Source organism: Ranitomeya variabilis, chromosome 4 (genome assembly GCF_051348905.1).
Source record: "Ranitomeya variabilis isolate aRanVar5 chromosome 4, aRanVar5.hap1, whole genome shotgun sequence".
Taxonomy (NCBI): Eukaryota; Metazoa; Chordata; class Amphibia; order Anura; family Dendrobatidae; genus Ranitomeya; species Ranitomeya variabilis.
The window spans coordinates 234,029,670-234,047,448 of NC_135235.1; the positions used below are offsets into that span (position 1 = coordinate 234,029,670).

General features: G+C 48.3%; 1 protein-coding gene across 2 annotated transcripts; it reads left to right on the forward strand.

The window, feature by feature from the left end:
- Positions 1-12,472: 12,472 nt before the first annotated feature.
- On the forward strand, positions 12,473-17,546 carry ETV2 (ETS variant transcription factor 2). Of its 2 annotated transcripts, none has more exons than XM_077257403.1 (7): positions 12,473-12,631; positions 13,819-13,891; positions 14,178-14,336; positions 15,380-15,691; positions 16,569-16,700; positions 16,821-16,942; positions 17,033-17,546. In XM_077257403.1, exons 1-7 carry the CDS (start codon positions 12,590-12,592, stop codon positions 17,231-17,233), a joined length of 1,041 nt encoding a protein of 346 aa, XP_077113518.1. In that variant the 5' UTR covers positions 12,473-12,589; the 3' UTR covers positions 17,234-17,546. The 2 variants fall into 2 exon arrangements, with proteins under 2 accessions (XP_077113518.1, XP_077113519.1); XM_077257404.1 differs by having other exon boundaries at positions 16,824-16,942; positions 17,033-17,352.
- The last annotated feature ends 233 nt before the right edge of the window (positions 17,547-17,779 follow it).

Sequence of the window (17,779 nt, forward strand, 5' to 3'; positions counted from 1 at the left end):
GGCAGATGTAGCAGGGCTGGTGTCCGGGGCAGATGTAGCAGAGCTGGTGTCCGGGGCAGACGTAGCATAGCGGGTGTCCGGGGCAGATGCAGCAGAGCTGGTGTCCGGGGCAAATGTAGCAGAGCTGGTGTCCGGGGCAAATGTAGCAAAGCGGGTGTCCGGGGCAGATGTAGCAGAGCTGGTGTCTGGGGCAGATGTAGCAGAGCTGGTGTCTGCGGCAGATGTAGCAGAACTGGTGTACGGGGCAGATGTAGCAGAGCTGGTGTCCGGGGCAGATGTAGAAGAACTGGTGTACGGGGTAGATGTAGCAGAGCTGGTGTCTGGGGCAGATGTAGCAGAACTGGTGTACGGGGCAGATGTAGCAGAGCTGGTGTCCGGGTCAGATGTAGCAGAGCTGGTGTCCGGGTCAGATGTAGCAGAGCTGGTGTCCGGGGCAGATGTAGCAGAACTGGTGTACGGGGCAGATGTAGCAGAGCTGGTGTCCGGGGCAGATGTAGCAGAACTGGTGTACGGGGTAGATGTAGCAGAGCTGGTGTCTGGGGCAGATGTAGCAGAACTGGTGTTTGGGGCAGATGTAGCAGAGCTGGTGTATGGGGCAGATGTAGCAGAGCGAATGTACGGGGCAGATGTAGCAGAGCTGGTGTCCGGGGCAGATGTAGCAGAGCGGGTGTACGGGGCAGATGTAGCAGAGCGAATGTATGGGGCAGATGTAGCAGAGTGGGTGTTTGGGGCAGATGTAGCAGAGCTGGTGACCGGGGCAGATGTAGCAGAGCTGGTGTCCAGGGCAGATGTAGCAGAGCGGGAATCCGAGGCAGATGTAGCAGAGCTGGTGTCCGGGGCAGATGTAGCAGAGCGGGTGTACGGGGCAGATGAAGCAGAACGAAAGTATAGGGCAGATGTAGCAGAGTTGGTGTACGGGGCAGATGTAGAAGAGCTGGTGTCCGGGGCAGATGTAGCAGAGCTGGTGTACGGGGCAGATGTAGCAGAGCGGGTGTACGGGGCAGATGTAGGAGAGCGGGTGTGCAGGGCAGATGTAGCAAAGCGGGTGTCCGGGGCAGATGTAGCAGGGCTGGTGTCCGGGGCAGATGTAGCAGAGCTGGTGTCCGGGGCAGACGTAGCAGAGCGGGTGTCCGGGGCAGATGTAGCAGGGCTGGTGTCCGGGGCAACTGTAGAAGTGCTGGTGTCCGGGGCAAATGTAGCAAAGCGCGTGTCCGGGGCAGATGTAGCAGAGCTGGTGTCTGGGGCAGATGTAGCAGTGCTGGTGTCCGGGGCAGATGTAGCAGGGCTGGTGTCCGGGGCAGATGTAGCAGAGCTGGTGTCCGGGGCAGACGTAGCATAGCGGGTGTCCGGGGCAGATGTAGCAGTGCTGGTGTCCGGGGCAAATGTAGCAGTGCTGGTGTCCGGGGCAGATGTAGCAAAGCGGGTGTCCGGGGCAGATGTAGCAGAGCTGGTGTCCGGGGCAAATGTAGCAGAGCTGGTGTCCGGGGCAAATGTAGCAAAGCGGGTGTCCGGGGCAGATGTAGCAGAGCTGGTGTCTGGGGCAGATGTAGCAGAGCTGGTGTCTGGGGCAGATGTAGCAGAACTGGTGTACGGGGCAGATGTAGCAGAGCTGGTGTCCGGGGCAGATGTAGCAGAGCTGGTGTCTGGGGCAGATGTAGCAGAACTGGTGTACGGGGCAGATGTAGCAGAGCTGGTGTCCGGGTCAGGTGTAGCAGAGCTGGTGTCCGGGTCAGATGTAGCAGAGCTGGTGTCCGGGGCAGATGTAGCAGAACTGGTGTACGGGGCAGATGTAGCAGAGCTGGTGTCCGGGTCAGATGTAGCAGAGCTGGTGTCCGGGTCAGATGTAGCAGAGCTGGTGTCCGGGGCAGATGTAGCAGAACTGGTGTACGGGGCAGATGTAGCAGAGCTGGTGTCCGGGGCAGATGTAGCAGAACTGGTGTACGGGGTAGATGTAGCAGAGCTGGTGTCTGGGGCAGATGTAGCAGAACTGGTGTACGGGGCAGATGTAGCAGAGCTGGTGTATGGGGCAGATGTAGCAGAGCGAATGTACGGGGCAGATGTAGCAGAGCTGGTGTCCGGGGCAGATGTAGCAGAGCGGGTGTCCGGGGCAGATGTAGCAGAGCTGAATTTGTCTTTGCGCTGTTTCTGCCAAGTGGTTCATCCAATCATCATAATACGGCTGAACCGGCAGTCCTGTGCAAAATTCTAGCTAAGCCATGGTCATATCACATTGCAAAACCTACTGCGCTCAGCTACATGCAGACCATATATGATGACATCTAGTTGGGGGGAATAAATCAGCTCTGAGAGCTGATCACCCTGCGTTTTGTAATGTATCAGACCCCTGCTAGGGGTGGTAAGTATTTTGCATGACAGGTGAGGGTTTGTTGCAATGTATCAGCGTCACCTCCTTCCCCCCAGACTCTCTTGATTGCTCAGGGTTTCACAATGGGGTCTTGGTGTCTGTGTCAGAGGAGCTCTGGGGTCTGCTGTCTCCTCATTAGGGGATTAGAGGCTTCTCTGTGTGCAGTGGGGTCTGCAGGCCTGCGGTATAAGGGGCTTATCTGATGGAGTCTGCTGATGTCTGCCCCATACACTGATCTGATCTCAGGGGGTCTGGAGACCCCAATATTGTATCCTCAGATAAAACTGGTCACTATGTTTCCATTCATCCCAGTCCCCCCAATGGAGGTTGTGCATCTTTGTAATAAACCTTGTGTTTCCATTCTGCATCATGCTCACTATCTCTGCTTGCTGTCAGTGTATGGGAAAGATTAGTATTTATCGCCATCGGGTCAAAAACCCCAACTTGTATTTTGTTACAATGTAACAAGTTAAAGATCAGTTTACAGAACATTGTCTAGATTGGATACATTGTAACAAACCTTCAGCTGTGAGAAGTTACAGCAGTAGAGCACTGAATACTTTGTATCCCACAACATGATGTGAACAAATGTCCCGACGTGAAGCTGCAGGGGATCTTAGACTTTCCCAATATATGGGGCAGAGTCATCTACTTTAACATTCAAGCTTTTATCACTATTTGACCTTATCGAAATATTGTGCCGATCAGTTTGTCGATATTATTATCGGTTTTCTGCTCAGCCACCACAAGGGGGAGCCGTTCCTTGTATTACTGAGGTCTATGTAGAACCTGTATGCAACAAGCCCCTGAGCTCCCCCTAGTGGTGAATGCAGGTAGACAGGATTTGACTTTGTATATGTAGATGATTTGGAACTTATTATCTGGAAAGTTGAGCCCCGCCTGCGATAGGGATGTATAAAGGCATTAATCAGCACTTTATTCTGGACCTGAAAACAGCCAAATGATAAAATCAGAAATATCTAGCAACCATCTCACCGGGTGACTGTATCTATAATATGTTTAGTGCATCGGTGATGTTTGTGCTCCTGTGCTGAGCAGTGATCAGGAATGTTATGGCTATGGATGGACATGTTACACTATAGCGAGCAGGGGGCGAGGGGGGATTGAGCTGTTTGACCTGAGTGACCCTTAAATGACAAACTCCCCATTAACCCAACGGAAAGGAATAAAGAGCTGAACCTGATCTGGTAAAGGAGCTAATGACCGGTTAAGAATATTCCATCACAGCGATGCTGACAAAGGGATGAAGGGAAGGGGGGGGTATATAAATCCTGGATTTTAACAAAGTCGCCATAAGATAGAAAAAGTTATCAAATAAAGAAATAACTGTTTCCAGCATCCAGCAGCGTCTCTTTATGTCCAATAGTGCATCGTTTTCCAACACTCTTAGGGTATGTGCACACGCTGCGGATTTTGCTGCGGATCCGCTGCGGATTTGACGCTGCGGATCCGCAGCAGTTTTCCCTAAGTTTACAGTACCATGTAAACCTATGGGGAAAAAAAACCGCTGTGCACATGCTGCGGAAAAATCCGCGCGGAAACGCAGCGGATTATTTTCCGCATCATGTCAATTCTTTCTGCGGATTCCGCAGCTGTTTTCAACATGAACGAATAGGAAAGTGCAGTTGAAAACCCGCAGAGGAATCCGCAGAAGAAACCGCGATAAAATCCGCAGCAGAATCCGCAACGTGTGCACATACCCTTAGGCTTCTGCTGGAAAGTTGCCATATTGTTGACTGGCCCTGCTTTGGACTCTGTGACAAACCCAGCTCTGCTTCTTCTGATACTTTGCTGAGTAATTCTGCTATTTCACTGCCAGCTCTACATAGCACTCTGTGACAAACCCAGCACTGCTACTTCTGATACTTTGCTGGGTGACTCTGATATATCAATGGCTGCTCTACATAGGACTCTGTGACAAACCCAGCTCAGCTACTTCTGATTCTTTGCTGGGTAACTCTACTATATCACCGTCAGCTTTCCATACCACTCTATCATCAACCTACAGAATGCTCTACATAACACTCGGTGACCAACCCAGCTCTGCTACTTCTGATACTTTGCTGGGTAACTCTGATATATCAATGCCCGCTCTACATAGGACTCTGTGACAAACCCAGCTCTGCTACTTCTTATACTTTGCTGGGTAACTCTGATATATCAATGGCTGCTCTACATAGGACTCTGTGACAAACCCAGCTCTTCTACTTTTGATACTTTGCTCGGTAAGTTTGATATATCAATGACCGCTCTATATAGCACTCTGTGACAAACCCAGCTCTGTTACTTCTTATACTTTACTGGGTAACTCTGATATATCGATGCCCGCTCCACATAGCACTCTGTGACAAACCCAGCTCTGCTACTTCTTATACTTTGCTGGGTAACTCTACTATATCACTGTCAGCTCTCCATACCACTGTATGATCAACCTACAGAATGCTCTACATAGCACTCTGTGACTAACCCAGTGCTGCTGTTTCTGATTCTTTCTTGGGTAACTCTGCCATATACTGCCTGCTCTAAGTAGCACTCTGTGACAAACCCACCTTTGCTGTTTCTGATGTTTTGCTGGGTACCTTTGCTATACCACTACCATCTCTATGTAGCGCTCCAAGACCAACCAAGCTCTTCTACTTCTGATACTTTACTGGGCAAATTTGCTAAATTACTACCATCTCTATAAAGCACTCTATAACAAACCCAGCTCTACTTCTTCTGATACTTTGCTGGATTACACTTGTATTGCTTCCAGCTCTACATAGTATTCTGTGAATAACCCAGATTGCTACTTTTGATACTTTGCTTAGTAACTCTGCCATATTGCTGCTAGCTCTACAAAGCACTCTGTGACAAACCAAGCTCTGTTTACTGTTTTTATAATCCTGAAATAATTCTGCTATGAAATCAGACCAGTTCTATCATGGAACGTCTGATACAGTTTCACTCTCTGCTCCTTTGTGAGTCGCAACTTTGGTAGACGTTGTCGAAATGTCAGCTCTGCTTCATCGGATCTCAGGGTTCTCATTTGCTTGTCCTGTTATTGTTCTGCCACATCTTGTATTGTTACATCTGGATCTCTCTGCTGCGCCAGCGTCATCTGTCTGTGCTGTATAACAACTGTTTTTCCATCCGCAGGGCTTTCAGGATCCACCTCACCTGGGAAGGCATAGCTATGGTGTTACTTAGCCCTTATTGCACCAGCTTACCGATCCTGCAAGTCTCCTGACCGCTGTAGCCAATCCTACTATTTTAGTTGCTCTTGTCGTTTCCAAGTTTTAGAACATTCCATTTATACATTGTTACTATTTATGATAGTGTTATTTTTTCCCCTATGATCCATCTTTATTAATGTGATATTTTCACCTTTTCTATCGTTACCCTGCACCTTGTCGTGTATCTCAGGCTGGGGCAGTGGGATCAGAGTTGGTGGGATCAGCGCTGGTAGGATCAGAGTCTGTGGGATCAGGGGGTGGTGGGATCAGGGGTGGTGGGATCAGAGTCTGTGGGATCAGGGGGTGGTGGGATCAGGAGTGGTGGGATCAGGGGCGGTAGGATCAGAGGCTGTGGGATCAGGGACGGTGGGATCAGAGGTGGTGGGATCAGGGGCGGTGGGATCAGGGGCGGTGGGATCAGAGGCTGTGGGATCAGGGGGTCGTGGGATCAGGGGCGGTGGGATCAGGGGCGGTGGGATCAGAGTCTGTGGGATCAGGAGTGATGGGATCAGAGTCTGTGGGATCAGGGGCGGTGGGATCAGAGTCTGTGGGATCAGGAGTGATGGGATCAGAGTCTGTGGGATCAGGGGTGGTGGGACCAGAGGCTGTGGGATCAGGGGTGGTGGGATCAGGGGCGGTGGGATCAGAGGCGGTGGGATCAGGGGATGGATCAGGGGTGGTGGGATCAGGGGAGGTGGGATCAGGGGGTGGTGGGATCAGGAGCGGTGGGATCAGAGGCGGTAAATAAAATGGAGATTGAATGGTGGAATGTGATCCTGATAAAAGCACTTTCACTGGGGGCTCAGTGATTGTGGGGGGCTGCCGCCTGTCCTCCTCCTCTGTGATTTGAAACCATTTCCACATCATTTGTCAATGAGATTTTTTTCCAAAATAAAACAGCAACTATGAAAGTGGCTGCGAGGATCCATCAAAAAGACGGTGAACTGTGGAAAAAACACTTATCTAAACACAAGTCCTGTAAGCGGGGGTCCCTGCTGCTCCGGGGTCAGGGGAGGGGCTGCTGGTGCGTGTGCCTGGGGTGAGGGGAGGCAGGGGGCACTTCAGGGAGCTCATCATGGAGGTCCCACAGGTCCCATCACAGGCACTGAGGAGCTCCTGCTACTTACAATTATTGCATTTATTTCTTCATCATTTTCTTACAAATTCATGTGAAATTCTGAATCAATAAATTAACTGATTTCTAAAATAATTATGAGCCGACGATCGGGGACTGAGCTCTGTGTGCAGAGATCATCTATCTATCTATCTATCTATCTATCTATCTATCTATCTATCTATCTATCTATCTATCTATCTATCTATCTATTATCTATCATCTATTACACTGGTCAACAGCATTTTTGGTGCCAAAGATATTTCATCGAATTTAGGGTATTTTTGGGGTGCTGATTCTGAATATGTCATCAGTTTTGCCAGATTGGCTCAAGTTTTTGAGATTTTTGGTATCTTATTTATAGCACTTGTTGGTAAATGCGACGCATCATCTCATTAATTTCTTTGGATTAGTACTTGAACTGAGCAGTTCTCAATATAGTTTTGTGTTAATTAGTGTTCTAAAAGTTTGTTCATAGCTTGATTTTTGCACTAACTTTATGTTGTTGTCTGTTTTCCAGTGAAAAGCATGAACTCATCAAGAAGAAGTTGTCTTAACGATCCAGACTCATTCTGTTACATTTGTGGTGAATACACACTGCCAAAACATAGAAGAAACATAACAGACTTCGTAAAAAAAGTGTATTTTGCCTATTTTGGGGTTATGCTTGGGGACCAAGACAAGTTTTGGGCACCACACATAGTGTGCAAAGCATGTATCGAATTATTACGAAAATGGAGCAAAGGACAAAGAAAAAGCTTCAAATTTGGTGTTCCAATGGTGTGGAGAGAGCCAAAAAATCATCATGATGACTGTTATTTATGGTAAACACAGGTACAGGCACATCTTCACAATGAGGGACAGGCCTTCTTGCAGATTCCATGTTACTCCCATTTTCGTTTCTTATGCTTATTGAATCCTTGCACTTGCACTGCACAGAAATAACAGTCATCATGATGATTTTTTGGCTCTCTCCACACCATTGGAACACCAAATTTGAAGCTTTTTCTTTGTCCTTTGCTCCATTTTCGTAATAATTCGATACATGCTTTGCACACTATGTGTGGTGCCCAAAACTTGTCTTGGTCCCCAAGCATAACCCCAAAATAGGCAAAATACACTTTTTTTACGAAGTCTGTTATGTTTCTTCTATGTTTTGGCAGTGTGTATTCACCACAAATGTAACAGAATGAGTCTGGATCGTTAAGACAACTTCTTCTTGATGAGTTCATGCTTTTCACTGGAAAACAGACAACAACATAAAGTTAGTGCAAAAATCAAGCTATGAACAAACTTTTAGAACACTAATTAACACAAAACTATATTGAGAACTGCTCAGTTCAAGTACTAATCCAAAGAAATTAATGAGATGATGCGTCGCATTTACCAACAAGTGCTATAAATAAGATACCAAAAATCTCAAAAACTTGAGCCAATCTGGCAAAACTGATAGCATATTCAGAATCAGCACCCCAAAAATACCCCAAATTCATTAAAATATTTTGGACACCAGAACATTTTTTTTTTTTTGTTGACCTGTGTTATCTATCATCTATCTATTATCTACCTATTATCTATCTATTATTATCTATCTATCTATCTATCTATCTATCTATCTATCTATCTATCTATCTATCTATCTATCTATTATCTATCTATCATCTATTAACTATCTATTTATTATCTATCAATCATCTATCTATCATCTATTATTTATCTATTATCCATCTATTATCTATCTATTATCTATCTATCATCTATCTATTATCTCTCTCTCTCCATCAATCCAGTTAGATAAGTAGTAGACAGGGGTGCAATATTTGGGTCACTATCACCAATGCTGACATATTGGGGTATCAGGTAATTGTGTAAGGGTACGTGTCCACGATCAGGATGGCCGGCGGTATCGTCGGAGCGGCAAACCCGCTTGGCGCTAAGCCCCGCCCCCTTCTGGGACGCGATGATGCCGGATGTGTTCATTGCACAGATCCGGGATCATCGCACCCCTCGCATAGGGCCCTGTGTTATTCCTTGCGGCAGCGCAGCGTCGCCGCAAGGAACACGGACATGCTGCGATCTTAAAAGACGCGCAGCATGTCCGGAGTCGCAGGGCCGACGGATGCGTGTTACCACGCATAGTGGACACGGGATTTCATAAAATCCCCTCCACTATGCTGGAACATCTGGACGCTGCGTGTTTGACGCTGCAGCTCTGCGCAGCGTCAAACACGCAGCGTTTCCTGAACGTGGACACGTACCCTAAGGGGGTCTTACGATGTACCGTTTCTCACTTATCAGCCATGCAGTGCTATTAGTCTCCTTACACCAGCTTCACACTCTCCACACAGGGAAACATTCCCCCCATCTCCCCTTGTCAGAAGCTTCTCACCAGGACAATAAGACCTCCTGCACGTGTCTGCAAATAGAGTGCTGGATTTGGTTTGTTACCCTGTCATGTGGCAAGGCTTGTTAAAGGGGCGATATTGACTTTTAGGATCGCTACTTCCTATAGGTGGCGCTAGAGTTCATGTAGAAATCATATGGACCCCATGTGGTTATTTATAGGGAATTATTACAGAAATACTTCGGACAACAGACACATAGACTTGTTTGTTGTTTTGTTTGAGAATCCCTTTAACTCCCCTTATGTCCCTCCGCTCTCTGGTGGCTGTGGATGGCTTTGGGTGACCGTCCCTTTAACCGCGTCCTCGCTATCAGCGCAGGTTATCTGACTGCAGAAAATCTGAGGGTAAATTCTAAAACCAAGAAACAAAGATTTTTCTTCTTTGAATGTTCTGTGCTCTGGTCCTGCGGGCAGGGGGGCTCTGATAACTGCCCCCCAGAATCTTGGGTGGGGTGGATTCCAGTAGCTTATCTCCCCGGCCAGGTCAGCACTTTCTTATCTTGACTAATTGGATCTTCATGATTTGAGGACATGTGAGGTCTGAACAAATCTGCAACGTATGTCATTCCAGATTGTCCTGCAGACATTGGGGGGGTCCTAATAATGGGCCCTTAAAGGGGCGCTCGGCCCTATGGCTTGGTGGGCTCGTCCTTGTTTTACCTGTACAGTTCTATTGCAAGGATAAGTTCACACCTTGTGCATTCGGTGCAGATTTTTCTAGCTTTTCTGCAGCAAAATTTGAACATGCAACATTCAGATTTTGCTGCAGATTTTGGTGCAGATTTCATCCTCTCCAGTGAATAAAAAATTGACACGACAAGAATACGAAAATCCGATACGCATTTCGATTTTGGCACTTGTGCAACAAATAGATGAGATTTCTTGATGTCACCTTTGCTTTACTGCATTATACCGGGAATCTTCTGCAACCAAATCAGTGGTGAAAATCTGCACTAAACTTGCAACTTGTGAATCTAGAATATGGCAGAGTTCACATGTCGCTTAATTAGTGCAGATTTTCTGCACCTAAAATCCACAGTATTTTACAGTTTCGATGTAATCATCCAGTTTCTGCAATTTTTTTGTGCAGAATCGCACGGAAATTGATTATTTTTTTATTCTTTGTGCATAAGTAGTTGGACCTCACTCTGCAATATGACGGCTTAAGGGTATGTTTCCACGGTCAGGAAACGCTGCTTGTTTGACGCTGCGCAGAGCTGCAGCGTCAAACAAGCAGCGTCCAGATGTTCCAGCATAGTGGAGGGGATTTTATGAAATCCCGTCTCCACTATGCGTGGAAACCCGCACGCGGCGGCCCTGCGACTACGGACATGCTGCGCGTCTTTTCAGATCGCAGCATGTCCGTACACCTTGCGGGGACGCAGCGTCCCCGCAAGGCATATCACAGGGCGCTATGGGAGAGAGCGATCATCCCGGATGTGAAGAGTTAACACATCCGGCATGATCGCGTCCCAGAAAGGGGGCGGGGCTTAGCGCCAAGCGGCTTCGCCGCTGCGGCGATACCGCCGGCCATCCTGAACGTGGAAACATACCCTTAATCTGCATCAAAATCTGCACCAAAATCCACATTTAACTTGTGCAGATTCTGCTGCAGAAAAGCTGCTGAAACTGTGAAAAAATCTGCACCAAATGCGGAGTCTGATGGTTCTCTGATGAGACTTATCCTAAAGGGGATCCCATCAGTCAAAGTCGCCATAATCAGCACCTCTGCGGGGGTCCCCATAATGTGAGAAGGGGGTGTCACATTCGGTCCTTTATTGTCATTGTAGTCACATGATTTCCATTTATTCCTATGCGACACCCAACATTGATGGAATTTGCAAAAGTTTTGGCACCCTGCTATTTTTGGTTATTACTGCATCTTTAAAGCTCATGGCTTCACACCTTATTACTTTTAGGAAACAAAAAATAACAATGGACCATAAAATGAATCCTTATAATTGGGGGCAGTGATATAATTTCTGTTAATTTTCTTGATATCATAAAATCATATATTGATATGTATTCAGTCAATATTTTTAAGGCTACGTTTTTTGTTTTTTATTAAAGTATTTTTAATGTTTTTTAAAAAAGTTTTTCAAGTGTAAATAACTTCAGGAAACAGTCAAATTTTGGGGAAGTTTTTAGAGGAGTTTTTTTTCTTTTCCTGAAAAACTTTAGAAAAGTTTTGGAAGAGATTTTTTTCCTTTTTTTCATTGCAGCCTTTTTGATTAGACTCTGCTTACTTTGGGGACGTTTCCTTTATTCAAATTTTTTTCATATCAGGTTTTTTTCATGTCTTCTTCAAGGGGGGAAAAAAAGCCTTAAAAAAATCCTCATATGAACTGCAAAGTTGATTTTTCTTTAATAATGAAGAGGAAAAGTTTTTGAAAAGTTTTTAAAGCCTTTTTTAAGAAGGATTTTGACGCGAGTCCTCTTCGAAAAATTAAGTGTGAACAGAACCTTTGGGTAATACCTACCAAATAATCGCTGCGGCCATAGCAGATACAATGTGTCATTCCAGGTGTAGGTACAAAGATCTTGTCTTTTGGGGTTTCTTTATATCCTTGTGCAATGTTACACAACATTCTTTGAGTCCTAGGCCATTGCACAAAATTTTAATGGATGTTGCAAAAGTTTTGGCACCCCATCATTTCCATTTTTGCCACAAATCCCACCTACTATATAATGAAAATTAATCAACTGGCAAGAAAATGATGTAGATTTGAGCAAATTCACCCCCGGTCTGTGAGCGAATGAGCAAATTGCTTCACTTTAGATTGCAAGCTCTGCTGGCGAGTGACACTGATTAATATCTGTTCCTTTATCTTCGTCAGCAGAAGTTGGGAGCTGGAGATAAAGGACTGGAAAAGAAATCAGTCCCCAGAGACAATAGATAAAGTCACAGCTCTGCTGACACAGGAAGAACATCAAACACCAGGACTACAACTCCCAGCATGCCCACTGACACAGACTGGAGGAGAGCAGGTTGTATCAGGCCTAATGACCTGGTGACAGATTGCAAAAATATCAACAGGGGTGAAAATAACAAAAAAGTGACAATTAGTAAATATTTACACAAAAATGGAAGAGACAAAATTTGCAACTTTGTTTCACCCCAGAAAACTGTTACCAAACTTCTGGATTCTTCCATCTTTTTTTAGAAGGGCCGGGTATTTATAGCTCAGTATTACTCCTGTCATTAATTAGTGCTGGACATTATTTGTCGCCCCCCCCAGCCCATGTCCCTGGTGTCAGGCTGCTATATGACCCCACTGATAACAGCCCCCTCCTCTGCAGTGGGACAGGAGTCTGGAGATGTGATTTCTGACGTCACGGAAATTCTCCCCCCATGAAAGTTTGGAGAAGAAAGAAACGTCACTTCCCCTTTCACCAATCAGAGGCGAGCTGACTGTATATAGGGGGCAGCAGGGAGGGAAAGTCAAAAGTTCTACTCATCCGGGACATCAATGTACAGCAGCCCTGAGCAGCAGCCGCCACCACACAGAGAGGTGAGTGACCCCCACAGAGGCCTGATCCCTGCACCCCATTTATATCTACCCACCTCCTATCCCCATCTATCCGCTCCCCATCTACCCAAACCCATCCGTATCTTCCCGTATCCAATCCCTATATCTGCACCCCATCCTTATCTGCCTGCATCCCATCCTTATTTACCTGCACCCCATTTTTATCTACCCACCCCCTATCCCCATCTATCCGCTCCCCATCCCCATCTATCTATCCCCCATCCTTATTTACCTGCACCCCATTTTTATCTACCCACCCCATATCCTTACCTACCTGCTCCCCATCCTCATCTACCCATAACTCATCCTCATGTGTCCAAACCCATCCGTATCTGCCCGTATCCAATCCCTATATCTGCACCCCGACCTTACCCAAATGCCCCCATCCTTATCCACCAGGACCACATTATTCATCTGCACCCCATTTATATCAACTTGCACCCCATCCTAATCTGCCTACATCCCATCTTTATTTTCCTGCACCTCATTTTTATCTACCCACCCCCTATCCCCATCTATCCGCTCCCCATCCTTATATACAAGCTCCCCATGTATTCGCTCCCCATCTATTCGCACCCCATCTCCATCTATCGGCTCCCCATCCTTATTTACCTGCACCCCATTTTTATCTACCCACCCCCCATCCTCATGTGCCCAAACCCATCCATATATGCCCCCCAACCTTACCCAAATGCCCCCCATGCTTACCAACCAGTACCACACCCTTATTCACCTGTACCCCATTTTTATTAACTTGCACCCCATCCTAATCTGCCTCCATCCCATCTTTATTTGCCTGCACCTCATTTTTATCTACCCGCACCCCTATCCCCCATTCTATCCGCTCCCCATCCTCATTTACCTGCACCCATTTTTTTTATCCATTATGTTCTGCACCCCAGCTTTTACCCCAGTGCTCCCTAGTAATACTTGCAATCTACATTGTAACATTTTAAAGGCACCGACCCAATTTTCCTTATTATTTGTGCCCCATTATCTCCTCATCATACACCCAATAACACATTTTCTTTCCTCTTAGCCTGGGCCCTAACCTTCTTCCTCCTACCACCCCAACATTGTCTACTATTTCCTCCTCATCATCACCCCACCACACAGGACAACCCCCCATCAGGTCACATCTGATGTAACCTCTTATCTTCTCTGCTCAGATGGAGTCCAGCAGCTTTTACTGCCCTGAGATGACCCCCCAGGAGGTCCCCAATGTGGACACTTCTTCTATAGGTAAGAAGCTTTTCGGCCTGATAAAGGGTTAAATCCTTCCCCTCACAGCTCATGTCTGAGTAAGCAGATTCTGTAGAACTACAAATCCCATCATGCCATCACTGGGTGTTTTTATATACTGTGCACATATTTGTAAATAACTTGATACAATGTTGCAGTCACAAGAGACTGAATTGTTACATTGTGTCACTGCCAGCGGCTGAGGCCGGCCGATGGGGGTCTGGCACTGGTTTTGGGCACAGATTGAGGTGCTAACCCCTTTTCCCCATTTTTTTTTTTCTTCCAGATTTCAAATATGAAGATCCAACTTTTCTCCATGATCTTGAGCTGAACCCAGACAAGGGCCTGTATCCGGAGGCAGCCGTGTGCCCCGGCAGCGTCCCCCTGCCCTCCTGCGCTGCCTACACGGAGCAATCCCTGTATTACTGGGAGCCCTACACCCAAGGTAGGCGGCAGCGGGGGTGTCAGTACCTGGGGACGGTAGGCGGCAGCGGGGGCGTCAGTACCTGGGGACGGTAGGCGGCAGCGGGGGCGTCAGTACCTGGGGACGGTAGGCGGCAGCGGGGCCGTCAGTACCTGGGGACGGTAGGCGGCAGCGGGGGCGTCAGTACCTGGGGACGGTAGGCGGCAGCGGGGGCGTCAGTACCTGGGGACGGTAGGCGGCAGCGGGGGCGTCAGTACCTGGGGACGGTAGGCGGCAGCGGGGGCGTCAGTACCTGGGGACGGTAGGCGGCAGCGGGGGCGTCAGTACCTGGGGACGGTAGGCGGCAGCGTCAGTACCTGGGGACGGTAGGCGGCAGCGGGGGCGTCAGTACCTGGGGACGGTAGGCGGCAGCGGGGGCGTCAGTACCTGGGGACGGTAGGCGGCAGCGGGGGCGTCAGTACCTGGGGACGGTAGGCGGTAGCGTCAGTACCTGGGGACGGTAGGCGGTAGCGTCAGTACCTGGGGACGGTAGGCGGCAGCGGGGGAGTCAGTACCCGGGGACGATAGACGGCAGCGGGGGCGTCAGTACCCGGGGACTGTAGGTGGCAGCGGGGGCGTCAGTACCCGGGGACGGTAGGCGGAAGTGGGGGGCGTCAGTACCCGGGGACGGTAGGCGGAAGTGGGGGGCGTCAGTACCCGGGGACGGTAGACGGCAGCGTCAGTACCCGGGGGCAGTAGGCGGCAGCGTCAGTACCTGGGGACGGTAGGTGGCAGCGGGGGCGGCAGTACCTGAGGACGGTAGGCGGGGGCGTCAGTACCTGGCGACTACAACCCCTCAATTATCAGGCTGAGGGTGACTACTCCCAACATCCACCATGCAGACTCCTGCAGTGGAATCACAAGTCCCATCATTTACTACCTAGTCTGAAAATGTGATGATGAGGACCCATATTTTAACTTTGTCCTTTGGTCTTGTGAGGCATGCTGGCACTTGTAGTTCCTCCCTGCTGCCTATCTCTTACAGCAGCCATCCCTTGGTAAATATATATATTTTTATTTACTAGGACTGGAGGCCACAGCGCAGGAGGAGTATCTGCCGTCGCTGCAGACGTTACCCCCTGTGATGCCTGAGGAGCTGCAGCGTCTCCCTACGATGGACAGCGAGGACTCCATATACCACGGCCAGGAGGGGGCGTCCTTTCCCATGTCAGATCCCTACCCCAGCCATATGGCAGCCGGCTCGGTGGGTGACCACAGCTTCGCCTGGGCATCGCAGGAATGGCACAGCTGGGACGACGCCAGCTGGATGAACTGCAACCAGGACGTGAGCAGCCCGCAGACACATGGCACAGCCCACCGGACAGCGCCCGTCACAGGTAAGGAGGGTCCGACGACACTAGGAGCAGGTGCCTCCTGCCTGGTCGTCACAGACTGGGAGACTTTGGCAAACAGTCGTCATAGTTTCATTGTTTTTGTGCCAAACTTTACAACAGCGCGCGCTGATTATTACATTTTGGCCAAAATCAAAGAATTTTTTAAAATTGTGTCTTAGTAATTGCAAAAAAGTTGCACAATCCTTTAAAATATGTCACACGTAAGGCTATGTGCACACGATGCGGATTAGGCTTAGGAATTTCTGGTGCGGATTCTGCCTCTCCTGGCAGAAAACGCACCTGCGGTTTTTTGTGCGTTTTTGCTGCGGTTTTTACCCCTGCGGTTTTGTATAATGGAGTGGGTACAAAAACACTGCAGAGATTCACAAAAAAGAAGTGACATGCTACTTCTTTTAAACCGCAGCGGATTTTCTGCAAAGTGTGCACAGCATTTTTTTTTTTTTCATTGATTTACATTGTACTGTAAATCAATTGCGGATCTGCAGCATTTCTGCACCTCAAAAAACGCTGCGGATCTGCAGCAAATCCGCAACGTGTGCACATACCCTTAATCTTCATCCGTGCCCGAAAGATTAGATCTTGGGAGCGGAGAACAATCGGGCAAAAACTTTCAAAAAGTTGCAAATGAATGATAAAATATCAGGATAAGATAAACAAAACAAATAAAGGGAACATCACAAAGGCGCAAATTAAATAAACAAAGTGCAACATAAGAGTCACGGAACCGTAAAGAGAAGGGTGGCAGAAACAATGGCGTGTACGCTCCGTGTACGGCTCAATTGTATCCATTCTACATAATTCTGAGTTTGTTACAATGTATCACTGCAATGACATTCCGATATCTGCTGCCGTCCCCCAGGTTTCTCCTACACCGATGCTTGTTTCCAGCAGACGGCCGGCCGCACCGGACACAGAACCACTGATAAAGATGGATACTACCCCACTTCTACCCCGAAGGGGAGCGGAGGAAAGGACAAGCCCCCGACATCAGGTGAGCCCCAGCACACCCCTTCTGTGTATCTAACCAGTCATGTGTATCCGAGCCGCCGCCAGCCATACTGCCTGGATCTGATCCCATCATCCAATAACAATGGCTTCTTCTTGCTTCCAGCAGGTTCTGGTCCCATCCAACTCTGGCAGTTCCTCCTGGAATTACTCCAAGACTCCTCCTGTCAGCGACTGATCAGCTGGACGGGGAACGGCTGGGAGTTTAAGCTTTCGGACCCTAACGAGGTAGGTTTCCCCCTCTCCACCCTCTGTCCTTGCTCTCGCTGCTCCTCGTGGGCGGGGTCTGACCTATTCCGTCACTTTCCCGTCTCACAGGTTGCTCGCCGATGGGGGAAACGTAAGAACAAGCCCAGAATGAACTACGAGAAGCTGAGCCGCGGCTTACGCTACTACTACCACAAGAACATCATCCACAAGACGGGCGGCCAGCGCTACGTCTACAAGTTTGTGTGCGACCTCCAGGAGCTTCTGAGCCGACCCTCACAGCAGGAAGCCAAGAGCCAGAGGAACATCTGAGGGGCCACAAGGGCCCCGCGCCAAGCACTGAGGACTCCACACAGGTCCTGGACTGTGGTTAGGGGGGAAACCCTCAATCCTCCAAAGCCAGGACCACCCCAGCACTGAGGATACCGGGGGACGGGGCAGGATGAACAACTGAGCGATATGCTAACCCACTAACTTACTGGTGCACCGCCCCTTTAAGGATTGTTTCCAGTCATCCTTTGCTTTGTATAGATCATGTTCAGGTACATTCCCCTTTAAGACTAGTTGTAAATATTTCGATATATTTTGTATTTACATAATAAAATATATATTTTTTGCTTTTCTTAAGTAATATGTGATTATTGTGAGCAGCAGCCTGGGGTAAAAAGCAAGCGACGGGCCCAAAAAGAGACTCAATTAGTCGTCATCATCATCCTGTGTCCCCCCTACCCAAGGAGAGAAAAACCTGTGTGCTGTAAAGAATGCAGCAATGCTAGTCTGCCCCCCGCAGGTTAGGAGAGGAACTGCATCCTCACTGCTCTTGTCTGCTCCTCCTGGTCACATTAGGAACTGCACCAT